At 39.7% G+C, this 18,895-nt stretch overlaps 1 protein-coding gene across 1 annotated transcript; it reads right to left on the bottom strand.

Moving 5' to 3' along the window:
• Window positions 1-7,938: 7,938 nt before the first annotated feature.
• Window positions 7,939-10,147, bottom strand: LOC133982204 (cyclin-dependent kinase inhibitor 1B-like). Its single transcript, XM_062421154.1, has 3 exons — window positions 9,442-10,147; window positions 9,141-9,258; window positions 7,939-8,656 (listed from the first exon to the last, which is right to left on the bottom strand). Exons 1-2 carry the CDS (start codon window positions 9,971-9,973, stop codon window positions 9,143-9,145), a joined length of 648 nt encoding a protein of 215 aa, XP_062277138.1. The 5' UTR covers window positions 9,974-10,147; the 3' UTR covers window positions 7,939-8,656; window positions 9,141-9,142.
• Window positions 10,148-18,895: the final 8,748 nt, after the last annotated feature.

The following is an 18,895-nucleotide window of genomic DNA, read 5'->3' on the forward strand; positions in this document are numbered from 1 at the left end:
ATGTACACAATGTAGGCTGAATACCCACTGTGTAAGTACAAAACCACAAAACACACACTGAGACAGTTTCCCTTTCCCTTTACACTCCCCTCTTTCTTTCTTAAGACCTCTTCAAAGCAGCCTACTGCCACATCACCTGCTTCTCTTTCCCTCCTCAGCCAACTATTCATCTATCCATCCATACACATGTATGTGTGTGTGTGTGTGTGTGTGTGTGTGTGTGTGTGTGTGTGTGTGTGTGTGTGTGTGTGTGTGTGTGTGTGTGTGTGTGTGTGTGTGTGTGTGTGTGTGAGTGTGTGTGTGTGCGCGCGCACATGCATGTGTATGTGTGTCTAGGCAGGCCTTTCCTGCTGTGTAATTGCAGGCTGTGCATCAGCCCATTGGTGTTGCCCTGTGTGGAGACTAGAAGATGTTGCTAATCCACCAACAGAATACAGCAGGTCAAGCAGCCTGCAGAGGCTGAATTCAACCCCAGGACCACAGCCACAAATTAGGATGGGCTGACAAGGCCCTGCGGCATTCTGGGTATTGTTGTGAGCTGCCAACAGGCCTCTAAAGCCTGTGGCCTTGTGTGAAGGCACAGCCAGGGAAAGGTGAAGATTAATAGTGGCTTGGTGACCTGGGAGTACGGCAATAAATCTATATCGCCAACAAACACAGAGTATGTCATAGTGCACGCACACACACACCATCAGTACTATGTGAAGATTGTCCAAGACAGATCCAGCTTACAAACACCACAAGATGAGATTTGACATTTCAGCTTCTCCTTGCAAGCAGCTGTTAAAAATTAAAGTGAAATAAAGTGACCATGACCTTCCAAGAAAGAAAAAAAAAGATTACAGATCCTATTTGAAAAGACAACCAGGCCTGAACATGATGCTAGCGAATGCAGACAGCTGAATGCTAGCAGGATAAACCCAAACTCTGCCACTCTTTGGTGTTCTGCTGCCTGATGAATGATGGTCCTTTGTTGTGTGTCCCATAAAGGCTGCCGTGGCCATCCCTTTTCATAGGACCTGGCGAGCAAATGTGATGCGTGAATAGCATTAGTCCGAGTCAGTACACCCATAGCAGTGTAGCCAGCCCTGAAAACACAGCCTGCTAGCCCTCCTCCCAAAGTTTTATGAGCCAAGATGATTGAAGGAGAAGAAAACTGCTCTGCCCAATAGAGAAGGACAGGAAGGAGAGGAGCAAGGAGCAGAGGCGTCAGAGATGGATGGATGGACAGATAAAACAGAGACAGCAGCCGTTTGACAGAGGACTCACATCCCATGCAAGATGGGACGTGAAGGGGAACAGGTTTGGCTCAGGGGAACTCAAAAGGATCCTGACAAAAGGAGAAAGAAGAAGAATGGAGGCGGAGGACTCTGGCTGTCAGGACTGGCGCTGGGATGGAGTTAGATCTCATTTCTCAAGTGTCATCGCAATATCTGTGTCTCCTCCTCTCTCTTCTCTGTCCAATTACTGCCACAATGAGGCTGGCCCCTTCCTGCAGAGCTGCATATGGTTCTTCGGTTGTAAAGCAATAACTCGCAAGTGAAGCTATGCAGTTTTGATAGGTACAGTATGTGTGAGACTCAAAGGGCCACAGTAGGTTGTTGTTTGACTGAGTGTGCCACCAGTCATATGGAGCAGTAGTGTAGGATCAAATCACCTGCTATCCAATTCAACATTACACACCACCCTCATTTGTTGAAATTGACATAGAGTAGGGCAACTTCTAACACTGATTTGCTAACATTAGGACAATACTAATGCATTTAAATGGTTGAGAGTCATTCTTTCTGTTTGATATTTAAATTAGAAGAAAACTACTGTAGAGAAACTCCAAAAAGGAGCTTAAAAAATAACATTTATGGTTGTTATGGCACACAGCACCTTTATATTTCAGTTTGATTCCCATGACATCTGTGATTTGAAGGCATTCAGTTATCACATAGCATCACTGGCTGTATTGGTGTGGTGTCTTCTGTGGGAATGTAGTGCTAGTAAAATCACACATACACACACACACACACACACACACACACACACACACACACACACACACACACACACACACACACACACACACACACCATATGTTGATGGTACTCTATTGACAGTACCACAGAGACTAGTGTTTCATGTGACTGCAGCTTGGGGTCAGCTGCAGAATAAATCAAAGGGGCATCAGTATCTTTGACAGATGGGATGCTTGCTATCATGAAAAATCAGGTTCTCTGATGTTTGTTTAGTGCTGAGCTGGATAAAAAAAAAGAAGACTGACTTTGACAAAAAGTTTGATGCTTGACGTGATCCCACATGTAACATTTATTTTAATTATTAGCTACTTTGCTTTAAGCTCTTGTGTCCTGTTGCAACATGTCCATGGGCATACTAAGTTACAAATGACTTTGAAAGAAGCTAATAGTACAGATAGGATCTGAATGCGGTTTTAAATTATTAAACTTGGGGCACATATGAAGTGATATAAATACAATAGTACAATCATAATCTTATAAATCATTTTCACTTACTATATCCAGCATATATTTTGACTTGACATAAGATGAAAAGCATGTACATGTAACAAATATGTACAAACATTGGCACCAAATCAATAGCATGACCTTTTTGCCTTTTAAGTGGAAAAAAAGACTGATCAATAGATAAGAGACATCCTTTAATTTATGCTCTTTACACTGGAAAAAATGGCCATCTTAAGTAATTTAGTCTTATGTCTAAAAATACAACACTGGTTTCTTTTTTAAATGTTAAATGTTGTTTCTATTAGACATTATTCACAATTAAACAACAAACTACAATCCCACAGTGAAAAAACACCTGTTTAAAGAAAATATTTTGTGAGTATTGGATCTACTAACTTTTTTAAATTTGATGTTTTTCAGTGTGCATGCATCAACTGCCCAACATTTTTTCAAAACATCTCAAAAGCTGCAGGCTCCTTTTTTCAAATGCAGAACCTATGCCTTCATGCTCACTTCAGCGTGGTGGCTGCTGTACTCATACTGAAATGAGGCATGCAGTCTCAACCAAAATCTCACTGTAAAAATATTCATTTTAACAAGTTCTGGTTTTGAGCTCTTCTTAAAACAAGTGGGGAAAATGACAGAGGGCAAACGGTTTTTTTTTTATCTGTTCTTCAAAGTTGTGATAAATTCTCCACTAATGACAGCATCATATAATAATCTGTTAAATTTCAGTGAGGACACAGGCTACAATTCTGCATTTATATCAACAGTCAGTCAGAACATGTTAAAAAATAATATTTCTTCAATGGTAATTGGTTTCGTTCTGGCAGATAATTTAATTCTACAATTTCTCCCAAGAAAAACAAGTTTTTACAGCCCAACAAACAGACCAACTTTCTGATACAGTGGGCTTTACTCTGCAGCGCAGAAGCAGTCCAGACTGCCATTTAGTCGCTCGGTCCATCACGTTGTGAAACATTGTAAAGGATCTGCCTTTCTTCTGGGCAGCGTTAAATCCGATCCCCTTGATGCGTGGGGAGAGCAAAGTGAATTAGAGATTGAGGTGGGAGGCTGATTAACCCACCCCTCACCCCCAATCCCCTCCCTCCCCCTTCCAACCGAGACCAAAGTCGAGATGCAAAGAAAAGGAGGAGACAGAAAGAAGATATTTGAAAAGCTGCCACGAGTTCCCTGTCACACCGCCTCCTGCGTGGATTGAGCCGTGCTTTGTTAGCCATCAGGCATGAATACTGAGTGGATGTAAAGAGAAAAAAAGCCTAGGAAAGTGAAAAAAAGAAGAAGAAGAAAAAAAAAGAAAAACATTGAGCCATGCAAAACAAAACCCAAAATAACTTGACCTGTTTTGTGATGCTCTCATTCTCATTTATGGTACTGTCCCCATCCCTCTGTTTCCCCCGGATGGCTTCGTTGCTACGTTTAACGATTGATTGATTTATTATTCGTGTTTTATATTGAATATATTGTATTATATATTTTTACAGTAATCATACAATGTGTCATAGTGACTTGAATGTGTATGTAAAACTCTTTGTCCAAGTGTTATTTCAAATGTAAATAGTATTTTGGGGTTATAATCGGAAGTCTAATGTTGTATTTAAGGACTCAATAAATCGTTGATAATGAATCAATGAAAATTGCTCAGTAATGATGTTTTAGGGGATTTATACGATATTTGTACCTTGTATCACTACAATTTATGTACAATATCATATTACATTTAAGGTTAGGGTTTAATAGTTCCTATGCAAAGTTTTGTTAAATTTATATAAAGACGTCTGGATTTGCTGCATGATTACAGAGCTTTTGTAGAGACTAAGTTTGCTCGACATACATTATGACTGCGCGCCAGTGAGCACACACACGCACACATGAAGAGAGAGAGAGAGAGAGAGAGAGAGAGAGAGAGAGAGAGAGAGAGAGAGAGAGAGAGAGAGAGAGAGAGAGAGAGAGAGAGAGAGAGAGAGAGAGAGAGAGAGAGAGAGAGAGAGTAAAACACACACACACAAACAACAGATCCCTCCTCCGGATACAATCACCTTTATGCAAACACGTGGGTCTCTGTCTGCCTACTCAACTCCTGGAGTGGTGGGGGTGGAGTTGTGGTGGGGAGCACAGGTGTCCAACAATCCAACAGCCACCCACCCCACCCCCAAAACACCCTCTACACACACACACACACACACACACACACACACACACACACACACACACACACACACACACGTTCATGTCTTTGACCGCACTGCAGATCCAGGTCACAGTTTCAACTACAAAAGAAAAGTCTGGATTAAAACAAAAAAAGGTCATCAAGTGTATCAATGAATCTAGTTGGCTTTTGTTTTAAACAATTTTTCCTGAAATAAATAGGCCTATGCAAGACAAGTGTCAGAGTGCTAAAAGAGGCATTTTGGTGTACTTTTAGTGCGTCAAGTAGCTCAACAGGCCCGTGCATCTGGAGGTCAGAGCCGAGCTTACATTTGAAATATATATAATTAAAATAACACAAGTCAGTGTGTGTTTGAATTTGTATTTGAACCTTTGTACAACTGAAAATCGTTGCTAGGAAGAGTTTTCTGCTTCATTCTGCCTTATTTGCCTGATGGCAACAGCTCACCTTTATTTTGCACCAAAGATTATTTGACCATTACTGAGACTTTCAGACTCAGTAATGAAAAAAAACAGACCTACAGAGACACACTTGTGTGCACGTTTCCAATAATTCCTAGACAGTTTTGGTCTGCAGTTTCAAAACATACAGACCTGAATTCAGGCCCTCCATTCGTCACGCTATAGGTTTTTTTTTAAAGAGAGAAAGGAGAAGTCTTTTTGGGGAGGGGAGTAAAGGGGGTCAGGGAGCTTTAACTCGGTGACAAAGCCTCATTTGCAGGTCAATGCGATGGCACACTCGCCTCTCCTCTCCATCGAGCTCGCCTTTGTTCCCTGTCGCCTGCGCCGATGCCAGATGGTCATGGAAAATGCTAATTCCCCCTGGCTGATTTTCCTCCTTTCTATATTTAATTGCAGTCTTTGCAGACTGTCCCTGTTAATTGTGCGTTTTGAGTGGAAAATGTGATTTAAGTTGTTTTTTTCCCTCTGAAATGATATTTTTAGTTGCTACATTTGCACAAAGCCTGCGCAGTATATATGGAAGTGGCTGCATCTAAAATATTTGCCACCTTCTTCCAGACTCATGAAGGGAATTCATTCAGTGGAACCAGTGGAGCATTTTACTGAGGACTGATGAGATATTATTAGCAATCAATGCAATTAATTATTAGAGGCAGAATTAACAGACCCCTACCAAGACGCACAGATAGAGGATTTTCTAAGAATATCTTTCATATATATGACAAACGTAATCTTTCTTCAAAGCGCAGATTTTAAAAAATTTAATAGGCTCAGATTTATGAATGTATTCGTTCCTATTTGGCAATTCAAGTACAGTTAAAAAATACAGCAGAGTTTGTAGGCCTGTTATATCATATTTACACACATGTTTAAAGGTTGGACATACCTTTTATTTAATGAAATACATTTAAATGTAACGTTTTGTATTAAAGGGATTATGGCCTGTTTATATAAAGTCTTTAAAGCTAAAAATATGGCTTTTGTGACACGATAATTGATGATCTCACACACACCCTATGCAGTGATATATATTCATACATCCTGAAGGCCACTTTAACGAATCGATGAAGACTAATAACATACAATTTTTATGACTGAGACAAATAAGACTGTGGATATGAGTGTGTTTAAAGGTCAGATGGGAGACTTGTAGGGCCCACGGGTCTGATTATCTCCATCAGCAGCTGCTTTTTTAATTATATTCTATTGCAGCAGGCTTGTTAATGAGGCCTGTATGTTAGCTGTCATCTCTTTCCTTTATATCCATCAAACTGGCCTGAATTAAGTTATAATCGTTCTGTACATCCTGTACAGAGGCCATCAACAACAAATATGAATATTTAAAAAAGGAAAACATTTAAAAATGTATACACAGTGGAAAATGTTAAGGCCATGGTATAGAATATCATATTTTTGTGAAAACAATCATTTATAATGCAGGCTGATTATAACAATTTACTTTCAGTTTCATTTTTCTGTTTAAAGAGAAGCTCACTGAGTTGTATCTCAGGCCTTAACCTATGACCTCTTCCACAATGGCTCAAATTCAACACCATTTTGGGAAAACGAATGCAGTTTATTTGGACAAATTTTATATAGTTGCACAGCTGAGGAGGAAGATGACCCCTTTAACTCTGAGGGGGGACCTGAGCCCCTGAATGTGTCCAGTCTTCAACATAGAGGGGACTTCATTAAAGTAACACATGGACAGCTGTTGTCTTTAACATGTAAACTATTGAGATTTTAAAAGAACACTGAATGGCCTCGCAGCTCCCCGTAGGCATATGGGCGTTAATTAGCTGGATATAGCCATAGATTAATTATAATATTTTTTTCGCCCATTCGTATCAATAGAGCAGCCAGACAAAGTGTCTTTTGTTCCTGATGCAGGACATTATGTGGCTGACTGAATGGGTCTTGGCTATGTCTACATGGATTTGCCATATGGCAACAAAAAGGAAAGAATGGAGCCGAAGAGCGCTTTGTGTTGGAAATCAGAACAAGCCCGTCAGAGTTGTCAGAGACAAAGTCACTCTGGCCATCAAAAGTCTCCATTTTTATCAAAACATTAATGTCAGATAGTCATAGCCACTCAGAGAAAATGGAGAAACTTGTGGAAATTATGAAATGTGGCTTTGTTGCGTGCACACTGATAGGCAGAGCAGGCCCAGCACGCATTCAGACACTGCATTTGGCTTCTTTCAATTAAGGGTAAACTTGCAAGTATGACCTGTTGAATGGTTTGTTTCAATAGACGAGGACAATTACAAAGACTAGTAGTTTTCTTTTTCCAGATCTGGCAGGTGGCCTCCACGCCCGGTGTATCCACGGCGGGGTAAACAGTGTGTATGAGTGGGTCTTTAGAGGAGTTGTTGAGTGCGGGTGGACGTGGGGGTGTCTTCTTTGCGGACAAAGCGGGGATCCAAAGGCAGCTGCTGCTTCTTTTAGAGGGGCGAAAGGGCCTTTAAATCCCAGCCTATATCCCGCAGCTGCCATGCTGCAAGGGTGCACGTCTGAATGCGTTTCCCCCCCGCAAGGTATATGAGCCACAGAGGTAGACAGATACAGGCGGAGCTCAATGAAAGGTACCTGCGTCCCCGGGGGAGGAGGGTAACAGAATAACACTGCAAGGATCTCTAACGTTTATTGTATTCTCCATTTAGCAATACGTGTGTGAAATGTAAAATACTGCGTTATAAAGGTCTAGAGTATCTATATTGCAAAAATGCTTAGACAATACGAAGGAAAGATCACTGGGTTCGGAGCAGCAAATAACACACAGATGTTGAAGTTTAAACTGGACCAACCTGGACAAAAACACCAACAAATCAGGTTTAAGTTGAAGTGAAAAATATTTTATTCTCTTCTTTTGCAAGACATAATTAGGGCACTTGTATGAAAACACACACAAAATACGGCTCAGAAACACAAAGAAACCTATTTTTTTCAAGTGTGGACTACTATGGGGGAAGCTACATGATTGCAAAACATCACAATAAAAAATAGTAAATAAAATAAAATAAAAATATGCCCTTTGCTAAATCAACAAGGCATTTAACAAATATAAAGAAACATAAATAAATTATAAGTTAGAATAAAATATACATTTACAGAAAAAACAGAACACAAATAAACATTTATAGGCTAGTGTCTCTATAAAGCTGTACACTTTTGGCCAGTGTGGACCATTTTTAAAAGTAATTTAGGATTGCACAGATGTTAAAACATTTAACACTGTCGAGTGGCTGTATGCATGAATGCTACATTTGTACTGGATAGAAGTCATCCGGCGAAATCTCCCTCCCAATCCCTCCCCAAACCGTTCAGTCCGTTCAGTCCTGAGAGTCTGGTCCGGTGTTCAGGCTGCGCTCCGCCGGGGCGCACCAAACCGAAGCAGCCGACGGCCGGTCGGGCTTCTTTCTTTTACACCGTCCCTTGTGTTTCCTCTCCTCTCTGGCGTTTAAGTGTCGAGGAAAAACATGTTCCCCTTTATCCTCAAACTGCGCAGGCAAGTAGTGCAAAAACAAAACCTAAGGAAGGAATAATACAGTCAGTTATTTTTGTCTTGCGAGGCTGAGCCACAGTCCTTCCGAAGAAAGACGCGAGTCAGCTTTCTCAGGAAACAGGAGATGTAACTTCAACAGCAGGCGTCACCCTTTACCCAAGCCTTTTCCCGCCACATCATGACGCACACACCCCTCCCCCAGCCTCTAGTGTTACTACAGCTACTACTATCACTACTACCTCGATTTCTCCACCACAAACTCTCCCCACCCCACCTCTATGATAAGCCTGCCAGCGCTTTTTGGCTCATTAAGCCCTTTACAATTAACTCAGGAAAAAAGGAACATAAATGACTACTCATAGGGAAACGAACCGCCTTAAATACAACCCATAGTATTTAACATTTTACAACAAATCAAGGTGTAAAAGGGTACTACCATAATACGAGACCAGATTAAAGCAGTTTAAACGGTTTTTTAACAATAAATACATGATTAAAAATATTAATACCTTCAACGGATCCTCTTTCTTGGAGTTTGTTCCACCTTGATTGGAGACTTGGATTGATAGCAAGGGCTCATATCATTAGATTTTCTCTCAGCAGCTCTCTTTCGTTTAACGAAGAAGTCTGTAGGAGAGAAGAAATTCAGTTAAGGCACATACATCTCTTGGAGGTGAAATTACGCACAGAAGTGAACGAAAAAACAAGGAATACATTGGATACAGGGCGCAGCTCTGAATCTAAGAGCGCACACAGCCAGAATATGAGATTTAAAAAGTCAACTCTTTAATTCTTTTTTTTTTTTTTTACCTGTGACGTGTGTGTTGTTGTCAGTAGTGGCCGGCCGCTTGCGTCCAACACACGGGACTTGTCTCTGGGTATGCTTTCCTGAGTTGAGCTTGTCTGTGCGGTTCTCCTGGTTGACCTGCGTTGGGCAGGGAACGCTGCTGCTTTCGGGTACCGCCAAGCGCTCCATTACATCCATTTGAGGGGTCTCCGGGGCAGCAGAGTCCGATGAGGGCCTCTCCTTAACGGGCGTCGATGGCACCCGGGTCCTGCTGTTGTCTGCAGAGTCCTGATAAAACTCCGGGGTCTTATCCACGGGGATCTCTTCCCACTTGTAATCCCCATCCAGCGGGGTGTTGGCCTCGAAATTAAAGTTCCATCTCTGTTGGTCCCGCTCGGAAATCTCCCGCAGCTTGGATTTCATCTCCCTACTCAGCTCTTCATGATCCACCGGTCCGAAAAGGTTGCGGCAGGCGCTGGTTCGCCTGTGGAGAGGGAAGGTCCTCCTGGCCACCAGCCTCTCCAGTGCACTACTTGATAACTGGACGTTAGACATCTCCAAAATCTCTCCAGCACAAGCCTCCAAAACACAACGTAAAAGGTGTCCAATATGGCTGATTGATCCCAGATAAGAGAATAGCAGGTGATGATGTTGTTGTTGTGGTTGTTGTTGTTGTTGTTGCGCGTGTGTGTATGTGCGTGTCTCCTCGCTCCTCAATCTCTCTACACCACACAGTTCTGTTTAAATGTACCTTCGTCTTGAGACGCGAGGTATATAACCTCCCATCAACTCGTCAGTCAGAGCAGCCAACTCGGACGACTTCCTTATTGGTTGCTTGAAGTCCAACCCTCTCCAAAAAGACACGCACAACCCCCACCCTGATTTCCCGTCGGGCCGCTGTGCTGTGAGCAGAGCTGAGCGCAGCGTTTTGATTTTCTCCCTGTGTGCCAACCCTCGGAAAACACTGAGCGGACTTTCCCGGTGTCAGCGTGAATCTGTTGTAGCAACATGTTTAGGTCATGTTTGGGTAGTGTTGGGTAGCCTGTGTTATTACTTAACAGCTGCTGGTAATTGTGCATCCATTATTGGAAACGAGTTGGTTTCACACTTACTTCAACACAATAAACCCTCTGCCGTACTATGTGTCCGATTATGGATTTATTAGAGGATCGATCGTACTATGTAAAATGAGGGCACTAATGGTCATCGAACCATTTTCCAATCGTAATCAGTCGGTTATTTTAAGTTTTTTGTTTTGTTCAGTTCTGTCAGATGATTGACCCCTCAGCGTTACTCCACATATAGTCTCCTGTCTCAACACACACTCTTCGCTTTTATCTCACCACGATAACACTACCGGTGAGTTTCTAGGGTCATATACTCTCTTCACTCAGCAGTTTGCGGGGATTTTACACCGACAAAACTGCTTTGTTTTTACGCACAGGAGCAAAGTAAACAGCACAAAGAGAAGGACAGAGTCACTTCACATATGAACAATTACTATTCCTCATACATGAAAATGGTGTCAGTGTTTACATAAGACCATTTGACAGTTTGTGCAGGCAATATGCTTTTAACGCTTTATTTTCTGGCTGACTGTGCCATTTATGTTTGAAATGATTACTGTAGTCCAGTTAAATAGTGGATTAAAACCACTAGCCTACTTTTCAGCGCTGACAAAATGGTCGTGGTAAAACACATACTTAGTTTATTTGAAATAGTGTAAATCTCCCGTTTGATCACTAAAGGTGCTCAATCTGTATATGGCAGAGTAAGATGATGCACAAGGGTAAAAATCACTGCAGCCATGATCAGGTGACTCATTATGATGAATAATTAATTCAGTATTGGTTTATGTATTATCATTATATTCTGTTCATTGTAGGGTAACTTCTAACTTTTCTTTATCAGAGCACTATCAATTGACTGCAAAGTGCCCGCAGTCTCCAGTCCTCTGACCTCAGGTCCTCACAGGAGAGACAGACAACGCCTTTGCAGCGGATGATGGTTGCACAGCGGCCCCCAGTGGTTTAAAACTGCAACTCCAGCATGGTCATGTTTAAAGTGCAAATGCAGCAAGAGGATTTGCCACAAAAAAAGAAAAGAAAAACACAATCTTAGTGGATAGCAGCACTTAGATGTCTCTTATCTACAATTTTTAACATCAGTCTTTATTGCATAAATGTATGCAAGCTTTATATTATTGTCTATATCATTTGTACACTCATCGTGTGCATCTGTCTAACTTTGATTTACTTTTTATTTTCATACATTTTTTCTACTTATTTGTATCATGATCCTCTTGTGGTATATTTATTGTGCTGCTCTAATGCTAAAGAGTTGCCAGTCTGAGTAGAATTCATTAAACAGTGTGTGTGTGTGTGTGTGTGTGTGTGTGTGTGTGTGTGTGTGTGTGTGTGTGTGTGTGTGTGTGTGTGTGTGTGTGTGTGTGTGTGTGTGTGTGAAAATGCTTCAATTCAGTCAATTTATTCCCATCAGCAAAATTAATAATGTCCCAAAGTTAAAACAGCAACATAAGATCCTTTAAAACTTTTTCATGAAATAAATAAGACGTATGTACACAAGAACAAAACCAAAAACACTCCATAGGACATCGCAGACCCCATGAGGAGGGATGACATTAAGTTTGAATGATTTAACCCACATCTTCAATAAAAGGTCAGCTGTCTGCCTGAGTGATGTCCTGACCCCCCAGGCTGTTGAAAAATGCAAAGACAGTGATACTATAAAGATAAATCTACAGCAGATACACAAAAAAGTTCTAATATCAACAAAAATACTTCCCAATCTCACTAAAGTGTAGAATCTGACAAATTCTATGCACCTGGCATGTGGTTTGTCATCAAATTTTCAGAAATAATGGGTGGTGAACGACAAGATTTATTTATTTGCTTACTACCAAAAATATAAGACAATGATAGAACTTTCATCCTTGCTGCTCATTTGGTCTGATTTACGTAAAGGTTTGAAATATATGTTAGCGCTGATCACTGCTTTTCATAATGATCTAAAAAATGACAAGATCAAATGTCACATCTGCTAAGATGCTATAAAGCCACACCTAGCTGATGATTTAGTCTGTGATCAATAACATGGATTCACCCTCTGTGAGGCTGCAGAATTCTCTACGTGTTGTATGTTGGCGCCACCTAGTGGTGAAAGGGGTTACTAAAAGCCTTTTTTATCAGTTTAACCCTTAGATGCATGACCTACCGATACCTACACTCTTCCATGAGTGGGGTCAAAAATGACCCCAATAAGAATGAATGTGTTTTATGCTGTAGACTTAAGAAATTTATTTAATTTTGGTTAAAGATGATGATTTTTATTATATTTTGGTCAACAAAAGAATTATTTCATGTTTGACAAGCTCATTTATCACTTTTTTATAACATTTTTATCCCAAAACAGCTTTTAAAAAGGTCAAAAACGGTTAACATCCAAAAAGTATCCCAATTAGAATCAATGCATTTAATGCAATATTATAACACAAGAATGATTTCATTTTTCCATGCTATCACAACTTCAACATTCATTGTTTGTGTATCCGTCTGTCTGTCTATGCATGTACACACACGCGTCTTCTTTCTTCTCACTGTGAGCAGCTGTTACAAACTACTTGTTTCTGGCTGTGAGCACTGCACACAGGGTCACTGCATTTCCAGCAACTATTGGTGGCTTTGCACACATCTTACACCTCTTTCTCTTCTGTTGGCCCTGTCATAACCCTAACCCTAACCATCATAGTGAGTCTCTGCTTCTCTACACAACAAATGCAGTAATGTTAGCTATCTTAGTTAGCTAGTGTTAGCTAACTAAAAAGTAATTTGATAATAAGAATAATAATAATAATAATAAAAATAGGTGTGATTTATATAGCACCTTTCACATATCCAAGGACACTTTACAATTTGATGATGATAACACAACACTATATCACACAAAAATCATGTATGTGGAAATTAAGTTCATATTTTATAACAGCATATATATTCTGAGGTATACAAATGATGATAATACTTGTACTAATAATACATGTATTTGCTGTGAAAAAATAATCTTTAGGGGTGGTGAGACCGCTGACATTAGATGTGTGGATCGACAGTAAATATACCTGACAGTCACAGTTGATAAAAATCAAAGGTTCCTAGGGTTAACCCTTGAAATTCCATAGAAAATGATTGGGGTCATTTTTGACCCCACGTATGGAAGAGTGTGGTACTGATACAAAAAATGCAATTACTTAAAAAATATAAAAATTAGATACAAATCCAAATGGCCTTGTGTCAAAGACAACCTATTTGAGGAATACATGGAAGATTAAATGATAAAAATTTAAAATTACAAAGATATTGCAAAAAAACAACCGCTGGGGTCATTTTTGACCCCACTTATGCATCTAAGGGTTAACTCAAATAGTACATGCTTTCTGGATCATGTATTGAATGTATGTATCTCATAAAATGACGTGTCTGTAAATGTCAACCAAAGTACCTAATTTCCTCAAAATAAAATTCCCTGTAAACAATCAAGAGCATAAACATGTTGTTAATTGCATTACAGAGCATGATGATGAAGCAGACCTCAGTTCATCAATGCTTTTGTCCTGATAATTTGCATGAAACTCTAAACTAACAGAAAATATTCTTACCTCTTATAACCTATTGATCAGTTTCAAACTGGTTACAGATTTACTTTGAGGTGTAGCTGGAAAACCTCTGTTCCTGCAGGCGTTGATTCTCTTTCAAGCAGATCTTATCAGCGGGTGTTTTAAGAGCCATGGAAATGCAAAGAGAAAGTCTGTATTAATGATTTGATCTCACAGCTTTCATCTGAGTATGCACAGGTGAAAAAACAGGCAAAAAACAGGTTTGGATAGTTTGTCTTTGAGGGTGATGCTGTCCAAGAGCTTAAAGGTGCTCCAGCTATTGTCAGAGACGCAAGAAATCATTGTAAGACCTTGAACCAAGACGTTTTGCAAACTTTTGTGTGAAGAAACAAACAATTAAAGTTTGATTAAATCTAAATTAAAATCTTGTATGTTTTCCATATTTTATTTTTAATCAGATGTAATGTATATCCAGTATATCCAGATACATTTATTTGAAACTAGAAAGTTGATTGATAGATATGCATGTTGTTCTCTGTTGAGACAAAGAGAGATCTGCTGTGTTATTGGAGTTTGTATGTCTCAGTTTAACTTAGTAAACAAGGTTTTTCATGTCTGCTGCTGAAACACATTAAGACAATTCCTGTTCTGTGCTCTTCTTTTATTGCTGCTGCTGTTATTAGTTGTTGTTGTTTTTGAAAAGCTATTTCGAGGTTGTTCCTATCCACCCTCCACCCCCACCGTTAAACCTGATATTTATTTAGACTGTTTCTCTCCAGTCGACCTTATAGAATTAACCCCAATGATCACTTCCTCTAAACCATCAACCTGTCTCTTAGACCCGATTCCAACTAGGCTGCTTAAGGAAGTCCTTCCTTCTGTTAGTACTTCCTTATTAAATATGATCAATCTGTCTTTAGTGACAGGATATGTACCACAGTCTTTTAAAGTAGCTGTCATTAAACCACTTCTTAAGAAGCCTACTCTTGATTCAGAGGTTCTAGCTAACTATAGGCCCATATTGAACCTCCCCTTTCTCTCTAAGATCCTCGAGAAAGCAGTTGCTAATCAGCTGTGTAACTTTCTAAATAATAACAGCTTATTTGAGGATTTTCAGTCTGGATTCAGAGCTCATCATAGTACAGAAACTGCACTGGTAAAAGTTACAAATGACCTCCTAACTTCATCAGACAATGGACTTCTCTCTGTCCTCGTCCTGTTAGATCTTAGTGCTGCCTTCGATACTATTGATCATCAAATCCTGTTAAAGAGACTTGAACATTTAATTGGTATTAAAGGAACAGCATTAAACTGGTTTAAATCCTATCTGTCAGATAGATTTCAGTTTGTAAATGTCAATGATAAATCCTCCATGCAAACAAAAGTAAAACTCGGTGTTCCTCAGGGTTCAGTGCTTGGACCAATACTATTCTCCTTATATATGCTTCCTTTAGGAAATATTATTCGGAAACACTCAATAAATTTTCATTGTTATGCAGATGACACTCAATTATATCTATCAATAAAGCCTAATGAAATCAACCAGTTAACTAAACTACAAACATGCATCAAGGACATAAAGGCCTGGATGACCTGTAACTTCCTGCTGTTAAACTCAGAAAAAACTGAAGTTATTGTGCTTGGCCCTAAACACCTCAGAAACACATTATCCAATGATATAACTACTCTGGATGGCATTACTTTGGCCTCCAGTACTACTGTAAGGAACCTAGGAGTTATATTTGACCAGGATCTGTCCTTTAATTCCCACATAAAACAAATTTCAAGGTCTGCCTATTTTCATCTGCGTAACATTTCAAAAATCAGACATATTCTGTCTCAAAATGATGCTGAAAAACTAATCCATGCATTTGTTACTTCTAGGCTGGGTTATTGTAATTCATTATTATCAGGCTGCCCTAACAAGTCTCTAAAGACTCTCCAACTGGTCCAGAATGCAGCTGCACGCGTTCTGACAAAAACTAGAAAGAGAGATCACATTACTCCTATTTTAGCTTCACTGCATTGGCTTCCCATAAAATCAAGAATAGAATTTAAAATCCTTCTCCTCACTTTTAAAGCTCTTACTGGTCAGGCTCCATCATACCTTAAAGAGCTCATAGTACCTTATGTACCTACCAGAACACTGCGCTCCCAGAACGCAGGCCTACTTGTGGTACCTAGTATCTCTAAAAGTAGAATGGGAGGCAGAGCCTTCAGTTTTCAGGCACCTCTCCTGTGGAACCATCTCCCAGATTCGGTCCGGAGGGCAGACACCCTCTCTACTTTTAAGAGTAGGCTTAAAACTTTCCTTTTTGATAGAGCTTATAGTTAGCAAGCTCCTAGTTTATGCTGCTATAGGCTTAGACTGCCGGGGGACTCCTACCTCCATGATGCACTGAGCTCCTCTCTCCTCCTCTCTCTCTCTCTCTATCCATCCATCTATATCCAATAACATTCATGTACTATTAATGCATTCAGTAACCTACACTTCTTCCCCGGAGTTGTCTGTGCTTTCTCATCTCACAGGCAATCTGGGCCTGTAGACGTCCGGATGACAGATTCCAGTCCCGGACCTTCTAGATTCAATGTTTATTTTCAATGTGCTACTCTCTCTCTCTCCTATTCTTCCTCTCTCTCCCCTCTACCCCAACCGGTCGAGGCAGATGGCCGCCCACTTTGAGCCTGGTTCTGCCTGAGGTTTCTTCCTGTTAAAAGGGAGTTTTTTCTTGCCATTGCCGCTAAATGCTTGCTCATGTGGGAATGTTGGGTCTCTTTAGAAATTAAAACTTGAAGAGTACGGTTTAGAACCTGCTCTATGTGTAAAGTGCCTTGAGATAACTTTGTTGTGATTTGGCGCTATACAAATAAAGATTGATTGATTGATTGATTGACCGTGACCACTCACCTGAGAAAATCTCAGCCTTTTAATGTTGCAGATGGGCTGCAGGCATCATCACAGGGCCTTTTGGAAGGAGGATGAATAGTCATTTGATCCCTACAATTCCATGTGACACCTATAAAACTGTTTTCTCTGCATGGTGCCTGTAAAAGCTTGATATGTGGAAAGCTGGGCATCATTTGTCACGCCCGCTCAGTGATTTCCTGAAAGAGTTAGGTACTGTTTCCTAACTAATGACCCACTCCACCAAATGATGTACTGTATGTGTGTCTGTAAACTTGTTATATCTTTCAGAGACATACCGTCTAACAAGACATGATGTGTTGTTGCATCATGTCCTGCTATGTTGTGAAACTTCAGCTTTGTATAAAGCAAAAACAGACAAATAAAAGATTCAATAGCTGTCTAAGCTCAGTTTAATATAGTATCCACACTATCTGGTGACATTTCTATTACTTTTGTGATAAATATGCACGTCTTTGGATTTAAAGCAATGTCGAACCTAAGCAGCTGGTCCAGTACATACTATATTGTGCAAATATTTGAGTTTATTTTATTTAAGTCTGAAAGCATTAAAAATGACACATCTTATCTCATGTTTCTTATTGTTTTAAACCTTATAAATGTGCTGACTAGAAGTAGAAGTAGTTGAAAAGCATGTCAGAAAAAAAAGCTGTAAAAAAGCTGTAAAATATAGATCTCATAATGTTTTCTAACTTTTGCAGGAACAAAAATCGAATTTAAATTAAATTATGAAATGGTAGCCATGTGCTGCTTGTGCCTAACATGTGCAGTTTCTTTTAAGATAAGACTTAATAGCTGTGTGGTTTGTCTAACTGTCTCATGGATTATTATTTTTAGCTGTATTTTATAGTGTTTAAAGATTCTCCCTTTCCATCCCAGTTGTTGTATGCCTTGTAGTTTTTCTCTTTTTTTTTGTTTTGTAACTACGGGATTTGAAGAGCTACATGTTATGTTCTGGATCAGAGAGATTGTCAGCATATCAAAAGTATATTCTATGTTTAGAAACAATATGCTAAATGTCATTAAAGGAGCAACCATTTTAGCACTCAGGGGTTTTTGTTTTTGAAAGCAAATTGTTTGGTCAAACATTATAAACTGAGCTCTTCAGACTAAAATACTTGAAGCCTTGGGCTAATCCTGCCATTCATTGACCCTTAGACTAACAAAACCCCAGTCCTCAGTTTATGATCAACTGTGGTCATTATGATTCTCAGCCCTCAGTGTGCCTCGTCCAGCCTGCCGAGAATGTTGCCTTTGGCTGTAGATATTACAATACCAATCATTTTATTCAAGACACACACACACACACACACGTACACGCACGCACACACGCATGGACACACGCACACACACGTGCGCGAACACGCAAATGATCAGCTAATCACAAAATAATGCTAGAAAAAGTCCCAAATAAGTGATTTTAAATGTTAAAGTCACTGTACTATTATATTGGTTACTGTGAGCGATGGAATAAAACCCCATTAAATCCTATAAAAGTATTAAATATGACATCAAATCATTAAATATGACCCTACTAAAACATTTTGAACAAGGGTTTCTTTCAGAGAGTTACAGTAATATATTGATGCATTAACCTCACTTGCTGTAATAATCACTAGCTTATGATTTTTAATGTAAAACCTAATTTTGCAAAGTAACATGGCACAAGATGAATGTAGTGAAGTAATAAGTACAATATTTTCATCCTGGGTTGAATAAAAATATAAAGTATTACAAAGTGGAAATACTCAAGTAGAAGAACTTTTTCACTTAACCTGTGGCCTGCAGTCCCGAACTCTGGTTACACAAGAGAGAGATAAAAGGTGTTCTTTTTGCCATGTGTTGTCAGCTGAGGGATTTTTCCCAGCTGGAAAATTAAGTCTCGAGGAGAATCTTTCTGAATGGACCTTTGACAAGCCAA

The sequence above is a fragment of the Scomber scombrus genome, chromosome 6 (genome assembly GCF_963691925.1).
Source record: "Scomber scombrus chromosome 6, fScoSco1.1, whole genome shotgun sequence".
In the NCBI taxonomy this organism is placed as follows: domain Eukaryota; kingdom Metazoa; phylum Chordata; class Actinopteri; order Scombriformes; family Scombridae; genus Scomber; species Scomber scombrus.